We start from the raw sequence: 23,037 nt of genomic DNA, 5'->3' as shown, positions 1-23,037 counted from the left end.
TAAGCAATAATCTCGGTTTATTGGGTAATGAGGATTTCGTTTACAACGTTTCTGATTTTTATTCTTGGAAAGGGTTTGTTTGTAGCTTAGAACGTTTGAAAAATGTAGTTGAATTGTATAAAAGCGAAATTGAAAATGACACTGATGAATTAATTTTGCATGAGACAACTAATAAAGACAAATGGTTGGATGCATGATTAAATTCTCTAGTTCTGAATTTTAATAGAACATTTATACGTCTGTTAGAACATAGTATACGTCAGTTAGAATACTCCCTAAAAATTGTCGAGAAAATCATTGAGAAAAGATTAACGTCATGCATCACAATCGGAAATTATCAATTTGGTTTCCTAGCGGAGAAATCAACAATTGAAGCAATTCACATCCTTCGGCAACTGCAATAGAAGTATCTCGCAAAGCATCAACAACTATGACACATATTTGTAGACCTTGAAAAAGCATTTGATCGTTCCCCGTGAAGCAATCAGGTGGAGTCTACGTCGACAACTCATTCCAGAATATCTTGTTCGACTTGTGATGGAAATGTATACGAATACTGAGACTCTCGTCAGCACAACGGTTGGAGACACAGATGCATTTGACATCGGCGTTGTAGTTCACCAAGGCTCGATCCACTGTTATTTATAACTGTGATGGAAGAAATCACAAAGCCAATACGCACTGGTGACATTTGAAATCTAATATATGCTGATGATATCGTTTTAACAGCCACGTCTGAGCAGAATGCAGCACAGATGTTTGAAGATTGGAACACCAGACTCGCCGATCATGGATTCAAAGTCAACATCAGCAAAACCATAACAATGAACAATGGTGAACCCATTCTATGCACAGCTACAGGACGATGGCCCTGTTCAGTTTGTAAAGCTGGTGTAGGTAACAATTCAATCAAGTGTCAGCAGTGTAGCCAGTGATGTCACAAACGTTGTTCAAAAATAATTGGTAATTTATCTAAAGTGTCCAATTTTGTTTGTCCTGCTTGCATCAATCCACAACAACAAATTCGAAATAGCAATGTTTTTGAAGCCATTAAGATAGAAAAAGTCACATCGTTTCAATATCTAGTGGATGTTCTGGATTGAACTGGAACAGCTGAAGCTGTCGTTCGAGCACGTATACGTGCAGCCTGGAATAAATGGCATCTCCTTGCCTCTATATTGATGCGGCGTGACATCCCACTACCACTACGATCAAGACTTTATAAATCTGTGATACGTCCGGTCTTGTTATTGTTCAATTTCTTGTCACGTAGATCGTTTTAATTAATTGATATAATACTGAAGGACATTAAAAAAAGCGAAAATGAACTTAGAAACGTTCTTGACTTGTTTATTATCAACTGGAACAACAGAAAAGGAAGAAGTGAAATTACATTCAAAGCAAAGAACATTTGGTCCAAAGAAAATAAATGTATATAATAGACCATGATGTTTTAAAATGAAACATTCAACTTAACACCTTCTCATTTTATTTAAAATGATTACCTTAACATAAACGTTCTGAAAACCCATCACACACATCAGATTCTTTAATCTTGGTTCTACCATTGGTTTTGTCAGGGCATCAGCAATTTGAAGTTTTGTCGCAACTCGTTCAACAGAATCTTCCTCTTCTGCAACCTTTTCTCTGACAAAAAAATGTCTAATGTGGATATGCTTTGTTTTTCTGTGAAGTTCTGGATTGTGTGCTAAACGAATCGCTGCTTCATGGTCGACAAAGTTTTCTGGTTTTTTCTTCAGATCTACAATGTCGTTCAACAATCGTTTGAGCCATATCACTTCACGAGCTGCTTCACTTGCGGCAACAATTTCTGCTTCGGTAGTTGAACTCGCAACTGAGGATTGACGTTAGCTAAACCAACAGATCACGCTTCCTCTAAACATACAGATTACTCCTGATGTCGATCTTCCTCTAGATTTATCTCCTCCGTGATCTGCATCATCCTAGGCTATAAGTGTATTGTTTTGGCCAGACTTGTAAACAATACCGACATCAGCTGTGCCTTGCAAATGGCTGAAAATTTGCTTGACTTGTGTTACATTAAACTTGCTGGGGTTTTTCAAACTTTTGGATGCTACTCCAACTGCATATTCAATATCTGGTTTTGTTCTTGTCATCAAGTACATCAATGCACCAACTGCTGATCTGTAAGAAAATTTCACTTCCTCGTGTTCATTTTTGTTTTCATCGAATTCCTCAAATTTTGTAATCGGAGTTGTACAGGGTTTACACTGGCTCATCCCAAACTTTTCAAGAATCATTCTTGTATACGATGACTGACTGACTTTAATATTTCCCTTCTCATCTTGATTAATTTCTAATCCAAGAAAATATGTTGCAGGTTTAGATGTTATCTTGAACTCTGACTTTAATTGTTTTTCAAAATTTTTTAGTTTTTTTTATCGGTTCCTGCAACTAGCCCATCATCAACGTACATTGCAAATATGAAATTCTTTCCTTCCTGTATTCTAATGAACAAACAAGTATCTGCATCGCTTTGTTTGAAATTTCTTTTTTACAAAAACTCAGCAAAGCGTTTGTTCCAACATCTTGGAGCTTAAGTCCATAGAGACTTCGCTTGAGTTTACAGACTCTTCCTGAATTATCTTTAAAACCTTCAGGTTGCTCCATGTAGATATTTTCTTCTAGTTTACAGAAATGCTGTGGACACATCAAACTGCATGAGTGACATCTTTTCATTTGCAGCAACACTTAATAGTGTTCTTATAGTTGAACTTCTGACCACAGGACTATAGGTTTCTTCATAGTCAATTTCCTTTTTTTGCGAAAAACCTTTTACCACTAGCCTGGCTTTAAAACGTTCAAAAGAACCATTTAGATTGTGTTTTACCTTGTAAACCCAGTATTGCCTTATGACCTTTTGAAAGACTTAGCAAATCCTACGTTTGATTTACCTCTGATGACTGCATTTCACTGTTCATGGCATTAAACCATTGATCTTTTTCATCACTTTGAATGGCATTTTTGTAACTTTCTGGTTCAAGTACTTCACATAATGCAGACATAACAAAAGGATCATAATGAGTTGGCTTTTTGATATTATTCCTGTCACGCAAAACCATACCTTAGTCTTTATCAGATGAAACTGGACTACGGTCGTGAACATCTTCATCAGTTGAAATACTTTCTTTAATCAAAGTTTCTTTATTATCATTTTTGATTTCAACATCAATCGAAACTGTATCATCTAAACAACTTTCTTCTCGCAAAATCACTGAATTTGGTTTGACAACCTTCTCATCAAAAACAACATCTCTTGATCAAAGCATTTTATTTCCTGGTTGAACAAAAACTCTGTAGCCATCGTCACCTTCATATCCAACGAAGATACCATTCACAGCTTTAGTATCCATTTTTCGTCGTTTCTGCATAGGAATATGAACATAGGCTTTGCTACTAATTATTCGTAGATCTTAGGTTTCTCGTTAAACCACACTTCATACGGTGATTTTACTTCTACAGAAGATGGTCCTGTTTGGTTGAGTATTAATTAGTTCAGCCCAAAAGACCTGAAACAGTTCTTTATAAGCCAGTCTCATGGTTTTTGCTACTTCAACTAGCGTTCGATTATCACGCTCACTGCAACCATTCTGCTGAGGTGTATAAGGCATAGTTAGGCGTTGTCTAACTCCTTCTTTTGTAAAATTGATCTGACATCTTTGTTGTCAAATTCACCTTCATTGTCACTTAATACTTTTGAGACTTTATGAGCAGCTGATCTTGACTCTGCAAGCATTTGTCTGAGTCTTTCTGGTACATCTGATTTTTGTTTAACAAAGTATCTTTAATTTGGAAATGAGAAGCAAAAAAGACCATATACATCAGTGTGAATTAATTCTCCTGGTCTTGATGCTCTTACTCGAGTTCCAAATTTCAATCGACGTAACTTTTCGTAGACACATCTTTCACATAATTCACTGTCTACAGGTATATCGATGTTTAGTTCACGTTTCATGTCAATTTTAACATGTTTCTTATTCTGGTGTCCCATTTTTTCATGGTATAACTGCATTGCATCTTGATCATTGACAAAGTTAACTTCAACTTCAGAATTCAACGGTCTAACATTTTTTGCAACAAGTTTGAACAAACCTCCATTGTTGTTTCTTATTCCAACAACATTTATCACATTGTCAATAAGTAGATGACAACTGCTTGAGGTTGAAATAAAAGAGCTATTTCTGTTCTTATCTTGAGTTGCTAGTACTGAGAACAGATTTTTTTTTACTTTGGCACATACCAGATATCTGTGAGTTTAACAGTTTGCCATTTATTATTCACTTTCACTTGAAGATGAATAATTCCTTTTCCAAAAGCTTTTACAGCATCACCATTTGCAACCTATAATTTACTTGGTTGAGAAAATTTTTCAAAAACTTTGAAATATGTCTCTTTGAAAAGTTAGATGACATGTTGCACCATTGTCAAAAAACCATTCATCAGTGTACGCTGACTCATCAATTGCAAAAACACTTGATTCCATAACAACTAGTGACTTCTTATTGTCATCACGTAGATTGTTATTTATTGGTTTTGCTGGTTTACCATCAGAATGCCATTTTTCACAATTTCTTACGATGTGACCTGGCAATTTGCAGTAATGACATATCAGCCGCTTTGATTTGCTGACAAATTTATCTTGTTTCTGACCTTTCATGTTTTGAGATTACTTTTCACTTGTTGCTTTGACAAATAATATTTTATTACTTTTAGTTTTGCCTTCCAAGGATCTCTCATAGCTACGCAATTGATCTGTGAGTGTTTCAACTGTTCTTTCAGTTTTGTTTAACAATCTCCAACTTGCAGCAAATACAAAATATTTTTCTGGCAAAGTTTCGATTATTTGACACCTCAACAATAAGTCACTGTTTTCATCTTTTCCTAACTCGACCTTTAAATCTTTCCAAAGATTTTTGAGTTTTGTAACATGAGTGACAACATCATCATTTTCAGCAATTTTATAACTGAAGAACTTCATGCATAAGTTGTATTCTTTATCTTCATTAACTTCATCATACGATCTATGAAGTTCTAACCAAACATCTCTGGCATTACTGAATGAACGAACTTTTTCATACGTTTCATCGGTCATGTTGGTTGACCGAATAATCATAGCATTATTGAATCTGCTTTATTGAATCTGTCCAAAGCAGTTTGATATTTTGCTATCTCATCTTTATTTGAGTCATCGTTTAATTTATCTGGACTTTTTAATTTGCCATTTACAAAGTCCATTGCATCAGGAATGCCGCGTAGTATTATACAAACTTTCGATTTCCAGTTCAACCAATTAATTTTGCCTCCTAGGTGTTTGATTTGCACTTTTGTTAGATCCATTTCTTCCTTGTTTTTCAATTTGATTTTTTAATTAAAAGCAAAATATCGATTTCAAAAGAATGAAAAAGCACGTGTTTTCTTTTCACTTCAGTCTTTAAAAAAAAATCTTCCGATATTTCTTCATTCTAATTTTTCTTTGTCAAATCAATTAATTAAGAAAAACGTTATCTGGGCCCATAACCTGTTAAATTTCTTGTCACGTAGATCGTTTTAATTAATTGATATAATACATAAATACATTAACAGAAGCGAAAATGAACTTAGAAACGTTCTTGACTTGTTTATTATCAACCGGAACAACAGAAAAGGAAAAAGTGAAGTTACATACAAAGCAAAGAACATTTGGTCTAAAGAAAATAAATGTATATCATAAATCATAATGTTTTAAAATAAAACATAAAATTTAACAGTTATATGGTGCAGAAACATGGCCAATGACAACCAAACTAGAGCAACAACTTCACCAAACCAATATGAAAATGCTCCAATGGATACAACGAATTAGTCTGAAGGACCACATCAAATCAACCGGAATCCTGCGTCGTTCTGGTTTAAATGATATAAAGGACGAATGCCGACAACACCGCCTGAGGTGGTTTGGTCATGTCAAACAAAGTGGAAACAGTGCCATAACTTCTCTTGCAGATGTTGAAGTACCTGGCACACGTCCCAAAGACCGTCCAAAAAAGTCCTGGTCGCAAACAATCGAGCAAGACATGAAAGCTCTGAATTTAAATGAAATGGATACAACTGATCGCCTAATTTGGCGCAAAAAATTGATGGCAAAAAAAAACAACGTCCTACCTCGAGAGAACTGGGTCTCTGGACGCTAAACGATGATTGATTTGAATTTTAATAGACCAGTTGCTGCAGCAGAAAGTATTAAATTTGATGCAAATTTAACTCAACCTTCAAATAACGCGATTTCAAACAGTGCACGTCGTATCAACAAGAATATTAATTCGAATAGGGAAGCAATAAAAACACCTACGTTTAATATCAAATTACCGTGAGCAGATGGAGATACTAATGATGCACAAAGTGATGACAATCAGACTGACGATAACCTCACGTTAGTTCAACGTAGTAAAAATAAAATAAAACCCAGAACCTTACCTCCAGTCGTGGTTAAATCAGAGACTCCTCTATTTGTAAAACGCAAACAGAAAATTGATCAGACTTAAAAAGTGATTGGTAAAAAACCAACTGTTCATCAACATTAAGACCAATTAAGATTGAGCCGCGTAACAAAATGGTCTATGTCGGTAAATTAGATAATGTACTTCAGAAGACGTTTTCAATTATTTCAAGTTTTTTAATGTAAATGCTTTACCTTGTATTCCTTTAACCAAATCTGTTTTTAATAAAAAAAAGTTCAAATAATAATATCAACTCTCAAACCAGTGTCGCAAAAACCAGCGCTGCCATCAGAATCTTGTTCCTAGAAGCACATTTTGATAAGGTAATGAATGAAGAAAACTGGCCAAATGATGTCATTCTTCACGAATGGTGTTTCTTCAACAATCAAGCTCAGCAAACATATTCAAACACTATCGCACCATCATCTCATCATGGCTAATTCCAATTTAACAACTTCATTTGACTCTGATCTGAATGACAATTTCTCCAATGATATAAACACCACTTTAAATTCAATAGATCTTGATATCAATGTCTTCAACAATATCTTCAACCAGCCTGTTTTTTAACTACCAGAAAAAGTTAATCAGTTTATCAATCTACAGCATTCTTTCACAATAATGCATATTAACAGCAGAAGTCTTGATAATAAAATGTCTGAACTTGCTATTCTCATCAATATATGCAATGATTGTTTTTCATTAATCTGTATTACCGAAACTTGGCTTAACGACTTAAATGCTAATTTAATTAAGTTACCTGAATTTAATTTTGTTTCAAAAAACTGTGTTTCCTCCACAGGAGGTGGTGTCGGTATATTTCTTTCAAGTTTTCTAAAATATATTACTCGTGACGACCTTTTATATTTTCTCTGTTTTTTGAATTGCTAATCATTGAATTGCTAAATATTGATTATTCTAATTATTTAGTTTATGTTATCTATCGGCCTCCCAACACTGACTTGAATTGTTTTATAAATGATTTAATATGTTTACTTTTAAAAATTCCAAAATCAAGTAAATCTGTATATATATTAGGTGACTTTAACATTAATTTAATTAGTAGTGAATGCAATAACATTGGTAAGGAATTTTTGTATTTAATGTATTTGTTCAATTTTCATTCTTTAATCACCATTCCTACTTGTGTCACTACTACCCTGTCATCATTAATTGATAACATTTTTACGACCAATTTAACTCCACATAAATCTGGTGTCATCTGTTCATTTTTATCCGACCATTTTCCAATTTTTACATCATTTAAAATTACAATTCCCTTAATATCATCGAATTCAATAATTTCATCCTTCAAATTTTGTTTTAATAATATTTGCAAATTAAATTTGTTTCTTAAAATTTTTGACTGGGGTTCTTTCTTTAATTATTGTAATATTGATGAGGCATTTTCTTTCTTCATCAAGGCTTTTAAAAATGCTGTTGTGCAACGTTGACATTCAGCAAAGCCTGCAATTAAAAGAAAAAAGCAACCATGGATTACCAATGGTTTAATTGTATCATCAAAAAAGAAAAATATTTTGTGTAGGAAGTTTTTAAAATCAACGTCATTCATCGATCGTCTGAATTACATTAAGTATAAAAATTTATTTTCAAAGTCGTGTAAGGTTTCGAAAATCTGCATTATTATTTTTGGTTTAGTAAAGTAAAGAAAATGGTAAAAAAACTTGGTCCATTTTGAAATCGTGTTAAAAATAAACCACCATCTTTTGTTATTAATTTTGGCAACGAAATGATTAAAGATGATTTGAGTTTTTGTAACTGTTTTAATAATAAATTTTTTCTAATGCTGCTTCTGCATGTAATCACAAAAGTACCTTATTCACAAAATTTAAACAATTGTTTCGTGTTAATATGATAAATTCATTTGTTTTGTTTGATTGCTCTGAATTTGACATTCTTAATACTGTGACTAATTTTAATAACTCTTCTTCTGGTGACGATTTAATTTCAAATTTTCTCTTAAAATCAACCATAACAAATATCATTTCACCTCTTTGTCATTTAATTAATTTATCATTTAATGGCGGTTATTTCCCAAAATGTTTAAAAATTTCTAAAGTCATACCTTTGTTTAAATCGGGTGACCCTCATGATGTTACTAACTATCGCCCTATTTCTATAATCTCTAGCCTAGCTAAACTTATTGAAAAAAATTATTTTTATCAGACTTACTAATTATTTTAACTCAAATAATTTATTAATCTCTAATCAATCTGGTCTTCGGGCCAAACACTCCACCGAGTTTGCTATAGCCGATGTAGTTAACTTTATTTTAAATGCTTTAGAATCTATAAAAAAATTTGTATCAGTGTCTTTCTTGACTTATCTAAAGCTTTCGTTTCTCTCGACCATACTATCTTGTTGTATAAATTATTTAAGTACGGTGTTAGAGGCATTGCTTATAATTGGTTTGTTCCATATTTAAAAGAAATATCAATATGTTCAGATTAATAACTCAAAATCTTCTCTTTCTCCTATTTCTACCGGTGTTCCCCAAGGCTCCATTTTTGGTCCTCTACTCTTTAATATTTTTATTAATGATTTTATTATTTATCAAAAATTTTAAAATTCATTTTATTTGCTGATGATTCTACATTGTTATTATCTAATTCTAATGTTAATCAGCTTGTTTCAATTTTCAATGATGAGTTGATTAATGTATATAACTGGGTCCTATCCAATTACTTACGAATAAAAATCGCTAAAACTAACTTTATTCTATTTCGTCCAAAAATTCGTACTGGTGTTGTTAATATTAAAATTTTACTAAATAATGTTTGCATTAATAGGGTTGAATCAACAAAATTTTTAGGGGTTATTATTTCTAGGAATTTATCCTGGTCTAGTCACAATCAATTCATTTCACAAAAAATTTAGGCATAATTTATCGACTGAAATCTAAGTTTTTTCAAAATATTCTACTCACATTATATAATTCACTTGTTTTGCCATTTTTTAGTTATTGTATTTCTATTTTGGGTTTCACTACAAAACCTAATATTCGAATTTTACATCTCCTTCAAAACTTTTCTATTCGTATTTTGTTTGGTTTATTTAAATCTGATCAGGTAAGTCATTTGTTTCTTTCATCCACAATTTTAAAAGTTCATCAACAACATATTCTACACACTTTAATGTTTTTTTTTATAAAATGTTTAAATTAAATTACTGTTCCTCTATGCTTAGTTAATTAAACCATTTAATCAATGATCGTTTAATACTTTTGAGACATAACACCGATTTATATTTTCGTAAACCTCGTACAAACTTTTATAACTATTCAGTTTTACACGTTTTTTGTAGATTATGGGACTTATTACCAATCCAGGTAAAAAACTCAAACACGCTTGGATTATTTAAGAAATCAATCTTGCAATTGATTTTGACGAACTATATTTCTTCATTCATTAATGTTAATTAAAAATTTTTGTTGTAAAATTATGTTATTTAGTTTTATAATCTTATTTATTAGAAGTTGGCAATTTAGTTTATGTTTATTAATTATTGAAAATTTTACTTGTTTACATTAATCTTTTTTATATTTTTTGTTGTATTTGGTAAATTGCTCGGTTTAAACTTTTATTTCGGTGACCCAACAAGTGGAAACTTTGGGTTTCCTAGTGATGAAATTTTTCAAAATACTTTATACTATATATATATATATATATATATATATATATACATATATATTTTTTGGCTTTTGACTCAGCAACAGTATTTTCGATTTTCTCCGTATTTTTCTAAAGTTTCATAGGATATTATAGTGTTCGACTTAATTTTGATTTCGTTTTATAGTATAAATTTAGAAGAATAAGAGGATATAAATTTTGTTCAGTTGGTTGTTTGCAATTTAATTTTGTTTTATTTTTCACTATTTTTTGGTTTAAATTTTGAATTTGCGGTAATAAAGTTAAAGTTGTAAACAATAAAGGATAGTTTATAGAAGTTGCACTGTTTTGAAAGTTGAAGTGTTTTGCTGTTTTTTATTTTTTGTTTTTTTCTTGTTTATTCTTGCGGACTGCTAACTTTCTAAAGACATTTGAAATATAATTTTATAAGTTGACTTGCAAACATTCTTTTTGAAATAATAATGTCGATCAAAGGATGTCAATGTGCTAGAAATATGGAAGATAAAGACGCAATTCAGTGCTTTCAATGTCAACTTGCTTTTCACCAAGACTGTGTCGGAATAAGTAAATCAGCTTTCAAGGTTATCAGTTCCGTGTCCAATATTAAGTGGTATTGTGATGAATGCATGAAACTACTTCCTGATGTAAAGTCATTAAATAAAGCTGTGCGTGATAGCAATGATGCGCTCAACACTAAAATTGACAAAATTGATGAATCGAACAATTTGTTGAGGAGCGAACTTGAAGCTATCAAAAGTTTAATTCAGAGAAATGTTGATGGGGCGGAAAGATTCGATGGCACAGTTTTGAGTACTGAGCTGTGTAACCTTAATAACGATTTGAACAAAAGTTTTGCTGATGCTGTCCGATGCGAAGTGACTAGTTAATGAACTAGTTAATGATGAGGTAAAAAGCGTTCAAAAAACTTTAACCAATGTAAATGACATGAAAGAAAGAGAGAATAACATAATGATGTTCAATTTGCAAGAAACTGATGATGATAAAGATAGAGTCAAAGGAATTATTAAAAAGTTATCCAGTGAAGTCAAGGATCAGGATATTAAAAGAATTGTTAGACTGGGTCCAAAAGCTGAAACTAAAATTAGACCGGTGCTGATTGAAATGAGGAGTTGTGCAATTAAAGATTTAGTCTTAAAAAATTCCTTTAAATTAAAAACTATGCATGAAGATCTTGATAAAGTATGGATCAGTCATGATTTAACAGTTGATCAGCGTGCCGAGTTAAAAAAACTAATTGATGAAGCCAAATCAAGAAAAATCTCGTGTCCGGGTTTTTTATTCAAGGTGAGGGGAACGGTGGGAAGGTGGCGGATCGTCAAACTCAGAGAGCATCCGGTGAAGTGATTTCTGGTGAAGGTATTGCTGATGGTGCTGGAAGTTTGTTCAGCTGTGGTGATTATGATAGTTGTGGTTGTGGTATTTGCAGTGGTGGAGTTGGTTGTGGTGGTAATGTTAACGGTGGTGGTAATGATGGTGGTATTTGCGATTGTGATGATGGTTGTAATGGTAACGATAAAAGTGATAGTAATGATCGTGAAGTTACCAAAAAAGACACAGAACTAAAATTGCAATTAGGTTTGTTGAACATTAGGTCAATTATGAATAAGATCAAAACTGTTCGCGATTTATTTTCTAATAATTTTGATATTTTTGTTGTTACGGAATCCTGGCATGGGTCGTCTGATAATTTATCACTTAGACTCACTCTGCCACCTGATTTTGTGTTCATAGATTTTTTGAGGCCGGCCGACCCTAACCATGGTGGAATAATTGTATTTTTTAAAAATTATTTTAAATTTTATAGAATTCCGCTGCCTTTATTTAAGACGTTTGAGGCTATAGTTGTGAAATTTTATTTCAACAAAGTAACTATTGTTGTTTTTGCAATTTATCGTCCTGGGTCTTCTATTCCATCACCATTGTTTTTTGATGAGTTATCATCTGTTTTTGATCAAATTATAGCAAATTAGCAAATTATGTTATTTTTATTGGAGATGTGAATATTCATGTTGAACTTTTGAACGACCTTAATGCATTGAAATTGTTTGAAATTTTTGATTTATATCAATTGATAAATAGAATAAATGAACCAATCCACGTTCATGGTGGAACATTAGATTTAATTGCCTCTAGTTCTGACCTTCCCTCACAATTTTTTTCCGTTGAGCCACCAGATGTGTATTCAGACCACAGTTTAATTAAAATAAATTTGTTTCCCTATTTCTGTTCCCACACCTCAGAAAAAATGGAAACTTACTCGTTCATGGAATCAAATTGACGAAAATCAATTTTCTTCACTAGTTCTCGAATCACCTATTTCAGGGCCGTTCAATTCATCTTCCGCTGATACCCTGTTGGATTTGTTTAATTTTGAAATCGTGAGGATTGTGGATATAGTTGCTCCTTGTCGTTATGTCAAATCTACTCATGTACTATCTGCCCCTTGGTTTGACTCTGAATGTCGTTCATTAAAACGCAATTGTCGAAAACTGGAACGATTGTATAGGAAAATGAAAAATGATATTAATCGAAATGCATGGCGCTTAGCGTTAAAAGAAAAAATACAACAATCTTCCCAAAAAAAAAACAAATTTTGGTCAAATCAAGTTGATTCGTTTAAAAAACAACCAAAAAAATTGTGGAACATCCTCGAAAAAATTTTATCTAAAAATCACAATAATAACCATTCAAATGATTTCTCCCCCAATGATTTTATGACATTTTTTGTCAATAAAATCAATAATATTCGTAGCACGACTATAGAAAATACTAACAAACCAATCCAGTTTGAGTATGTCTCTAGGGTTGTCTTGCCTGAAGCATTTGTTAATCTTTCAAATTTTCAAATGTGCACGCCAGATGAATTGCGTAAAATAGTTTGTGACTCCCCTGGCAGTTCTTGTTCTTTTGATCTGATTCCAACATACATATTTAAAAAATTTATAGATCTTTTTTTGCCATTTTTGACATTTTTTGTCAACCAATGTTTATCAACTGGCAGTTTTCCCAACCCTTTGAAACATGCTATTGTAACCCCACTTCTAAAAAAATCAAATTTGGACGACAACGTTTTATCAAATTACCGTCCTATCTCTAATCTTTCATTCATTTCTAAAGTCATTGAACGAGTTGTTATCAAACAATTGTTACAGCATTTAAACAAAAACAATTTGTTGCCAAAGAATCAATCCGGCTATCGTCAATATTTTTCCACAGAAACTGCACTCATTGATATTTTCTCCCAGCTGTTCTCTTCAGTTGACAGTCAATGCGTTTCTTTTTTAGCATTACTTGATATGAGTGCTGCATTTGATTGTGTCGATCATACTCGTCTCATGTATAAACTCTCCACAAACTTTTTTCTCTCTGATTTAGTCTTATCGTGGTTCGCTTCCTATCTTTTAGGCCGCACCCAGCAGGTTTCTTACAACAACACCCTCTCTGACATAAACAAACTATCGTTTGGTGTCCCCCAGGGATCTGTGTTGGGACCTCTGTTGTTTCTTATGTACACTGCTGATGTTTTTGATATCATTCAAAAATATGAGTTCAGCTCCCACGCCTTTGCTGATGATATTCAGTTATTGGTTTCTTGTCCTGTTGATTCGATTGATGTTTCTCTGAATGAACTGACTGATTGTCTCATCGAAATTGGATCTTGGATGAGTATGAATCAGTTAAAGTTAAATCAATCTAAAACACAAATATTACCGGTTGGTTCTTGGCAGCAACTGTCGAAGGTCAAAATTTCATCGATCAGTGTCGGCAATGACATCATTGAATTTTCCACATCTGTCCGTAGTCTTGGAGTTATTATTGACTCAAACCTAAAGATGGATTTACATATTAATAATTGAGCTCCAACCAACTCCGTTTATTACGCAATGTCAAAAAATCACTAAACACGTCTGTTCTTCAAAGCTTGGTTTCCTCTTTCGTCTTTTCCAGACTAGACTACTGCAATGGCTTTTTTTATGGTGTCACCAAAAGGTCTTTTTCAAAGCTTCAGTCAATACAGAATCGTGCGGCCAAGTTGGTTTTGGGTGGTTCGTGGTTCGATCATGTTACGCCTATTTTGAATAGGTTGCACTGGTTGAGGGTTGAAAAACGTGTTTCCTTCAAGTTGGCAGTTTTGATGTTTAAATGTGTCAATAATACAGCACCTCCCTACCTCATCGATAGATTGGAATCATACAAATCTCATTTTTCAAAATATTCCTTCCGATCAACCGAGCGCAATTTATTTTTTATCCCGACCACAAAGTTGGTGACGGGTTCCCGCAACTTTGCTGTTCTTGGCCCGATTGTTTGGAATGGTTTACCTCCATACTTACGTGACCTTAACCTATCATATTTACAATTTCGAAGTCAACTTAAAACTTATTTATTTGCACAATGAATGTCCGTCTTATTTGTCTATGATTTAGTAGCGCTTTTGAGATTCAACAATAAAAAAGCGCTGTATATAAATTTCCGTAATAATAATATATATATATATATATGTATATATATATATATATATATATATATATATATATATATATATATATATATATATGTTTCAAACATATATAAATATAGAAGGTAATGAAATAAAACATTCAAACAAAATTAAAACAATGCAGATGTTTTTAATCGTAAATCATTTCGTTTAAAAAATCATTGCATAATTGTTTAATGTCAATTGACTCAGTTAAGGTTCGGTAGCAATGTAGTATCGCTACATGGTTCAGCCTCTCCTGTCCCATTGTGGATCGCAGATACGTTTTTAGACATCTTAAGGCTGAGAAACTTCTCTCTGCTGTGCAAGTTTTTACAGGTAATGTCAAAAAAAGCATTAACACATTGAAAATTTCCGAAAACATTTTCTGCCTAGATTTGCATTTCATTAGATCAATAACATCTTGTATACTTTGGATTTCCTTTTTTGAATTACTACAATCATGGGAGATGAGGTCTCGAAACATTTTTAGGTGTAGAATAAGACGATCTTCATTTATATCATTTCTGTAATATTCTAAAAGCTTTGAAACTTTTATATTCTGATCCTGCAAATTTAAAGCACTTAGAACTGAGTTATTAATGTTTTGTGCAATAAAAAATCCTTCGGACTTGAATCTAATTTTCAGACATTCAAATGCGGCATCCACGGCTTGAATATAAATTCTTTTAAAATACTCCTTTGGATCAGAAGGTTTATAAGGTTGTGCATCTTCGTCCATTTTTTGGAGGCACGTCTTATGCGCAGCAGTGATGGTGCTTCTATATTATTTTTTGCAGCTTTCAAAGTTACTTCATGCCAAAAGTCATTGAATTTTGTGTCTTCACGTTGGCTTTTCCAAATTAGCATGAGATCGTCTATCTGCTTTTGAGCTAATGAAAGATTGATTGAAGAAGATTGTAATGACGAGGCCACTGTTTCACTTGAATTAAAAATAAAACTTGTCAGCTTCAAGGCAAAGAAAGCATCAAAAGATTCCTAACTTCTTAGAAATCCACTGCTTTTAGCACCAATTTCTCCTAAATCAAAAAAATTTGTTTATTGAATTCACAAAATGTCTTTTATAAGCAAAAAATCAAGTTATCAATAATTAATAATAAAATATTATTATGAAGATTATAGATTAACATTAACATAATTTAACATAACATAATTAACATAAATTACAGATATTGGACTAGTTGTAAACTAAACTAAAAATAATTTAAATAAATTTTGAAAAAAATTGATTTATTACCCGTATTTTGTTCTGACACCTCTTCAAAAAACAAAATCAATGCTGGATAATTATCTAGTAGTGATGAAATGCTATATGCTCTCATTGTCCATCTAGTTAGACACAGAGGTCTGAGAGAAGTGCTATCTTTAGCTTGTAATGTAGAAAACCATGACAGCCGTTTTGGCGACTCTCTGATAAAATTGTTAAGATCTTTAACAAGATTTATTGCATCTCTTCATTCCTTAATTTGATTCAAGGCATCTTGAAATGATAAATTTAAAGAATGAGCCAAACAATGAATATGAAAAGCCTTTGGCTCGAATTTGCTTTTATAAACCTTTTATTTTCCCACCCATATTAGCAGCTCCATAAAAACACTGTCCACGGCACTTGTGAAAACTTATATTGAATCTGGAAAGAACATCTTTTATGATCTGTAAAAGAGTTTCAGCAGTAGTCGATACAGTTTTATAAAATCCCCAATAGTTCTCATGAATAGTAAAATCATCTGATACATGACGAAAACATAGGCTTATTTGTTCTTTTATACTGGCATCTGTTGATTCATCAATCATTATTGAGTAAAATGGAGCAGAAGACAGTTCAGATATAAATAATCTTAAAACTGAAAATGCTAACATTTCAATGATTTCATTCTGGATTTCATGTGAATTCCATTTGTATCCGCTTCTTTTCAGCCAAGAGCTCAATTTTTTGCTATCTTCACAACGTATTTCTAACAAATTATTAAAGTTGGCATAAGTACTGCAAAGATGTAACAATTTTGAAAAAAAAAACATTTCTAGCTGTTACCATATCTTTCTGTATAAAAGAGTTCTGTTGACTTAGAGCATTTGTGCCTTGATTTACATTATTTATTTTCAAAACTGCTTCCTGGTGGCTGAGTGATTTTTCGTGAGCTTTAAATTTTTCTAAGGCATGTTTCCAGTTGTTGAATCCATTTCTGGCAAATGCATGATTCTGTTTACTTAAAAATTGAAAGAGATTAAGGTCATCACATTGTTGACATATTTCACAAAATATCTTATCTTCAACAGGCTCATATTTTAACCAAGTATGTTTCTTCTTCTTTTTCTCTGATTCCAAACTAAAAATTTCTAAAGGTTTTTGTATTGTTTTATTACTGGTTTCGTCAATTATCCCTTCTGTGATGTCGTTGTCATCTATATTTCTTGAAGAACTTGCAAACTCGATGATGTCATGGATATTTCTGGAAGAACTTGCAACCTCCAATTCAACTGTCTGCTAAAATTTATTAAGTCATTAGTCATTGTTTTAATAAATTTTACATTTGATAAATTTTAGCAATTAAAACATAATAATACTCCATTGATTATCAAAATAATTTATTCACAATTAATTTAATACCAACTAAGCTAAATTCAAAGTCAGTAATGAATTTATTTATCTTAATATTTTTTGCAACAAACTTAGAAAAATCAATTGTAGGTTGTCGATGTTTCATTTTGAACCAATTTATAAATGATTTTAATCTATTTTTAAAATGATTTTAAATTTTAGTCCGCTGATCAAACACACAATTGTTTTAATAAATTTTACATTTGATAAATTTTAGCAATTAAAACATAATAATACTCCATTGATTATCAAAATAATTTATTCACAATTAATTTAATACCAACTAAGTTAAATTCAAAGTCAGTAAAAAATTTATTTATCTTAATATTTTTTGCAACAAACTTAGAAAAATCAATTGTAGGTTGTCGATGTTTCATTTTAAACCAATTTATAAATGATTTTAATCTATTTTTTAAATGATTTTAAATTTTAGTCCGCTGATCAAACACACAATGAAAAGTTAACTTAAATCAAAGATGGAAGAAAGATAGCAGAGATACTTCACTATTTTTGCTTAACTTACGGTATACAAATCTCAAGAACTAAATATGAAAATTAGCATGGAAAGTTTAGAAAATATTTAAAATTATATCTAAAATAATATTAAATTTCTATGACAAAATATTGGGGGGGACTCAGCATTGTTGCAGGCCCAAGGGAATAAATATTGGGGGGGCTCGAACATCTCCAAGCCCCATGGAATCGGCGCCTTTGATAACGAGCTTGTACGACCACCCAATCCAAACCAAATAAAAACATATACCTACATGAAAATAACAACATAAATTAAAATAATTTGTTAATTTCCGTTATATATATATATATATATATATATATATATATATATCATGATTTAAATTATGATTAGATAAATTATATAATAAAATATATATTTATATATGTTTGAAATATATATATATTTATATATATATATATATTGTCGATAATATACATATTATAATATTATTTATGAAAATCACAGCATGTTCCGCGTTAATTAGCTTCTTGTTTAGTTTTTCGAATTTTCTAACGGGTGATCGTAAATCATTCTCAATTTTCTTCAGTTCAATACCAAAATTTTTAGATATTATAAGTATGATAAAGTCAAAAAGCTTTTTTCGGCATTCCTAAACCCTTTTCGGTGATCGAATTGATACGTTGTGTATGTGCCCAGATGCTAATATATATATATATATATGTATGTATATATATATATATATATATATATATATATATATAGTAATAACTAAATAATTGTATATATTTATATATAAAGAAAAACACTTTTCGGCATCAACTGCCATCATCAGTGTAGTTATATAGCATTGTTCCGTCTTTGTGTCTTTGTTTTCACAGCGACTTGAATTAAAGTTAATCATTCTTTGTTGGAAGAATATTGGTATTATTTAGTTCTAATATAGTATTATTGGTATTAAATAAATAATACCAATATTCTTCCAACAAAGAAACACATGATTAACTTTAATTCTAATTAAGTTAGAATCAAAGTCGCTGTGAAAACAAAAACACAAAGACGGAACAATACTATATATATATATATATATATACATATATATATATATATACAGTGTTGTATAGATTACTTTTGAAAAGTAATCTGATTACAAATTACAGATTACTTTGCAATGAGGTGTCCGATTAGAGATTACATCATCAAACTTTTTGAAATTACAGATTACATCATAAGAATTTTATTTAATAAATGTCACATAGTCTTATGAATACATATGTTTACATTTTATAATACTTAATATAATAATACATCAATACTAAGATGACAAAATATTTTGGTTATGTGAAAAATGATAGTTTTTTTTATAATGTATTTTATTATGAGCACAAGCAAATTTTAAGCAATTAATAAAAATACAAAGAAATCCAAATTAAAAGTTTTAATGCAAATAATAGCATAATACTTAATATACAGGGTGAGCCAAAAGTAGGTGGACAGTAAAAAATATTTATTTAGAGATTAATAAGAAATTAAATTAAATTAAAATAATTGTAGATATATAATTTTAATTATATAACACAAATAACAAAGTTGTAACATTAGTTATAATAGATAATTGTATTAATATAAATAATGCATAAATTTATTCCAGTGGCTGTCCACCTACTTTTAGTTTACTCTGTATAAAAATAGCAAAGAATACCAAATATATAAACAAAAGATAGTTTTTAATACAAAAAATAAAACATATATATGTTTATATATATTTTACATAATATACTTGTAGTCTAAAGTTAATAAACATGATATTAATATTTTAGTTCAATTATCTTTCCATTAAAATAATAATAGACATGGTATTAATTCCTTCATTTAAATTAATATTTCAATCATCTTTTTCAAGAAAATCAGCATTAGCCTTCAACAATATTAGATTTTCGAATACAGCATCCCCAAGTCTGGTACGTTTCTTTGTGTGTATCAAACCACCATGTGAAAAAAGTCTCTCAACTGGTGCTGATGAAGGTACTGGTGTATTGAACTTAGTAAAAACTTCTTTTATAATAGAAAATCTGTCCAGCAAAATCAAATCTGTTGCTGCTTCTTCCAAATAAAGAGCACATTGTACTTGAACCTTACTGCTACTGGACTGATCAACAACCTTAACAAATTCAAAAAAATCATCATTATTTGATGATTGTGTGGCTGTATCTATTGAAATTTGGTTTATATTTTTCACATCTCTTTCCATTTGGATACATGCATTAATAAACAATGTACGGCGTTTTTCAACATGTTGTTGTGGTATCCAACGTAGTTTAAAATAAGGGTGTGCTATTCTTTTTATATTTCCCTTTAAATCAAGTAAACATTTTTCTTTGTATATTTTGTATTCTAATACCGAATTTTTGTGAACTCGTTTCATGTGAGTAACAAATTTGACGTTGTGCTGCCCGTTACACATTTATTTACAGCTGGCAAGCACATGAGACATTTCGCAGTCACGCTGTTACCTCGTTGAGACTCAATTTTAAAATATTTTCCATTCAAAATCAGAGGAACGTGATCCTGTCCATCATCGCTAATTTTTTCAATTTCAATACTTTCGCCATTTTGCTTTAAGCGGACGATAAAAAATGTTAATTGATGGGCATGTTTAAATATCTAATTGAATGGGTGCGTTTAAATTTCACTTGAAGTAGACAGGAAGGTACCAATGATTATACATGATACGCGAACATCAGCACTTATTTCTCTGCCATCCATATTTGTTTTTGGCATTTTTGTTTGCGTTTGTTTCTTCTTATATAATCTTCTTGGAAGGTACCTACGAGTTTTGTTTTTGATGCATTTAAAAATAAAGTCCTATGTAAATTTAACACCTTAAATTTAAATTTTACAGGGTTAGTATTATATCTTTTAATTATTAGATAAATTAAAATATAATCTAGTTATTAGTGAATTAACAGAAGATTTCGTTTTTAAATATACAGTCCATAGGAAAAACACCTGTAAGCAAACACATGATGACTTTTTGCGTTATTATAGGCATACTGATATGATCGAATAAGAGTTTTAAAGCATTGATTTATCGATTCTTGTTTTGTTAACATAGAAAAATTCAACAAGGTCGGACAGCATTTCTCACTACTATGTTTAGAACGATCACATGTTTTAAAAAATTGGCTCAAAATTGAAGTACCCTAATTTTGAATATCCTCAATAAATCAATGGTCTTTGAATAACATAAGGATAAGCAAGCAATAGTTCATACTTTTTGCATTCAAATTTTGAATAAATAAATTAATTAATTAATAGGTTTTAATTTTATCTTAAACTTTTATTAAATTATTAAATTGTAATTATTCATAAAATAATTTTAAAAATTACAAGTTTGAACCAGAAGCGACTTTGCTTATCCTACTTCATAACGTTCTTGAGCAGACCAACTTTTAAACATTACGTGAGCGGTCTAACTAAAAAGCATACGACGTCAATGGATAAACTATTGCTTGTTGAATAAGTCATTTTTTTAGTTTTTTAACTTCAAATTTTAAAAATCTTAGGTATTTTAAAAAATGTATTGTTGTCGTTGATTAAAGTAATCTAAAATAAAGTAATTGTGACACCTGTTTAGATTACAGATTACACAAAAAATGTAATTTGATTACAGATTACTTTTATAAATGATGCGATTACAGATTCAAAAAAATGTAATCGATTACGTAATCAGATTACTTGTAATCCGATTACTATACAACACTATATATATATATATATATATATATATATATATATATATATATATATATATATATACGAGGTTCTAACTGGGCGGATGATGTAGCTTTAAAAACGCCAATAGAAAGTCAAGATAGTTTTATATTGGTCGAGCACAGAAAGAAGCGTGCTAATCCACCTTCATATAATATGTCGAATGTGTAAAATTTGGTTGGGTGTAGACTGCCTCAAAACTCAAAAATTGCAGCTAATAGTAGAAAATTCTATCATATCAGCAACGTTGCTAGAGGTGCTTGTGAAGACCTGATTGAACATTTGCGACACATAGGAGTGGAGGCTATTTCTTGCTATTTAGCGTTCAAAAAGTCCATTGAACCCAATCCTAAAGACACGAATCACTCCTTATCCTTCAGGTTATGTGTCGACAGCAAATTTACTGATATAGTTGAAAACATCGACTCATGGCCAATTCAGGTCAAGATACGAGAATGGATCTTCCCAAAAAAGCCTCAGTCAAACAGTCCAAACACCGCAGTTTACAATGGCTAGTGATATAGGTCCCGATCTCTAATGATAAGGCTTCTCTAGTAGCAATTCCAAATTATAAATTTTTACAATAACCGAATTATTCAGCGAGGTGGTGGGGTTGGTTTATTTGTGTACCAAGATCTTGCTGTCCAAGAGCTTGTTGATTTACGATCCTCATCGCAGAGTTATGAATCTATGGCAATTGAAATTTCAGTAAAAAACAATCAAAAAGTCGTAATTATTGTTTTTTATATGCCTCCTGACTGATCCATTTGTTGTTACAGACCAACTTTCTAATGTCTTAAGAATAAATAAGGCTTTACGTAAAAGAAAGATCTGTTTGTAGGTGATTTTAATATTAACTTAATTGGGTCTGACAATTATAATTCTGTTTCGTATTTTGCAAATACCTTATATTCATTGCATTATCGTCCGTTGATTTCTAAAGCCATTAGAATTACCGACCATAGTTAATCTCTCATTGACAACATATATACAAACAATTTAGTATCCCATGTCTCTGGAATCATTTTCAGTGATATATCGGATCACCTACCTATATTTACAACAGCTGAAGAAAAAGTATCAGATGTTGAAGTTGAGGTGGTAGATAAGTTATGTTTTTCTAGGCGAAACCTGGAAGAGGTTAATAACCAGTAGTTAGCCCTTGATTGGTTGGCTGTCTTTGCTTCAGCTGACGTCAATATTGCTGTTAATATTTTTTTGAAATATGCTACCTCCACCATTTCTAAATTCTGTCTTAAAACTCAAATTACTAAGAAAAAATTCAAAAAACTATGGTTCGCAAATGAGCTACTGAAATTGTCTAAACTTAAAAATAATCTTTAAAAGAAATTTTTAAAAAATCCAACTGATTATAATAAGTAATATTATTTAATTCATAAAAACAAATTTCTAAAAGTCAAAAGACAATCAATTGCTTTATTTAAAAAAATGAATTTAAAACTTTCCATAATAACATAAAAAAAATTTAGAAAATAATA

General features: G+C 31.0%; 3 protein-coding genes across 3 annotated transcripts; 1 reads left to right on the top strand and 2 right to left on the bottom strand.

The window, feature by feature from the left end:
* Positions 1 to 10,629: 10,629 nt before the first annotated feature.
* On the top strand, positions 10,630 to 11,055 carry HELRODRAFT_165286 (hypothetical protein; the record flags this gene model as incomplete). The annotated part of the gene is made up of 1 exon (XM_009031917.1): positions 10,630 to 11,055. The coding sequence occupies one exon, from the start codon at positions 10,630 to 10,632 to the stop codon at positions 11,053 to 11,055; it is 426 nt and encodes a 141-aa protein (XP_009030165.1).
* Positions 11,056 to 14,820: 3,765 nt separating this feature from the next.
* On the bottom strand, positions 14,821 to 15,156 carry HELRODRAFT_70002 (hypothetical protein; the record flags this gene model as incomplete). Its single annotated transcript, XM_009031834.1, has 1 exon — positions 14,821 to 15,156. One exon carries the CDS (start codon positions 15,154 to 15,156, stop codon positions 14,821 to 14,823), a length of 336 nt encoding a protein of 111 aa, XP_009030082.1.
* Positions 15,157 to 16,023: 867 nt separating this feature from the next.
* HELRODRAFT_165284 (hypothetical protein) lies at positions 16,024 to 20,015 on the bottom strand (the record flags this gene model as incomplete). Its single annotated transcript, XM_009031916.1, has 5 exons — positions 16,024 to 16,100; positions 16,247 to 16,343; positions 16,723 to 17,175; positions 17,973 to 18,052; positions 19,904 to 20,015. The coding sequence occupies 5 exons, from the start codon at positions 20,013 to 20,015 to the stop codon at positions 16,024 to 16,026; spliced, it is 819 nt and encodes a 272-aa protein (XP_009030164.1).
* Between the last annotated feature and the right edge of the window lie 3,022 nt (positions 20,016 to 23,037).

This window comes from Helobdella robusta (genome assembly GCF_000326865.2).
Source record: "Helobdella robusta unplaced genomic scaffold HELROscaffold_8, whole genome shotgun sequence".
In the NCBI taxonomy this organism is placed as follows: domain Eukaryota; kingdom Metazoa; phylum Annelida; class Clitellata; order Rhynchobdellida; family Glossiphoniidae; genus Helobdella; species Helobdella robusta.
This window is presented reverse-complemented; position numbering and strand designations above follow the sequence as displayed.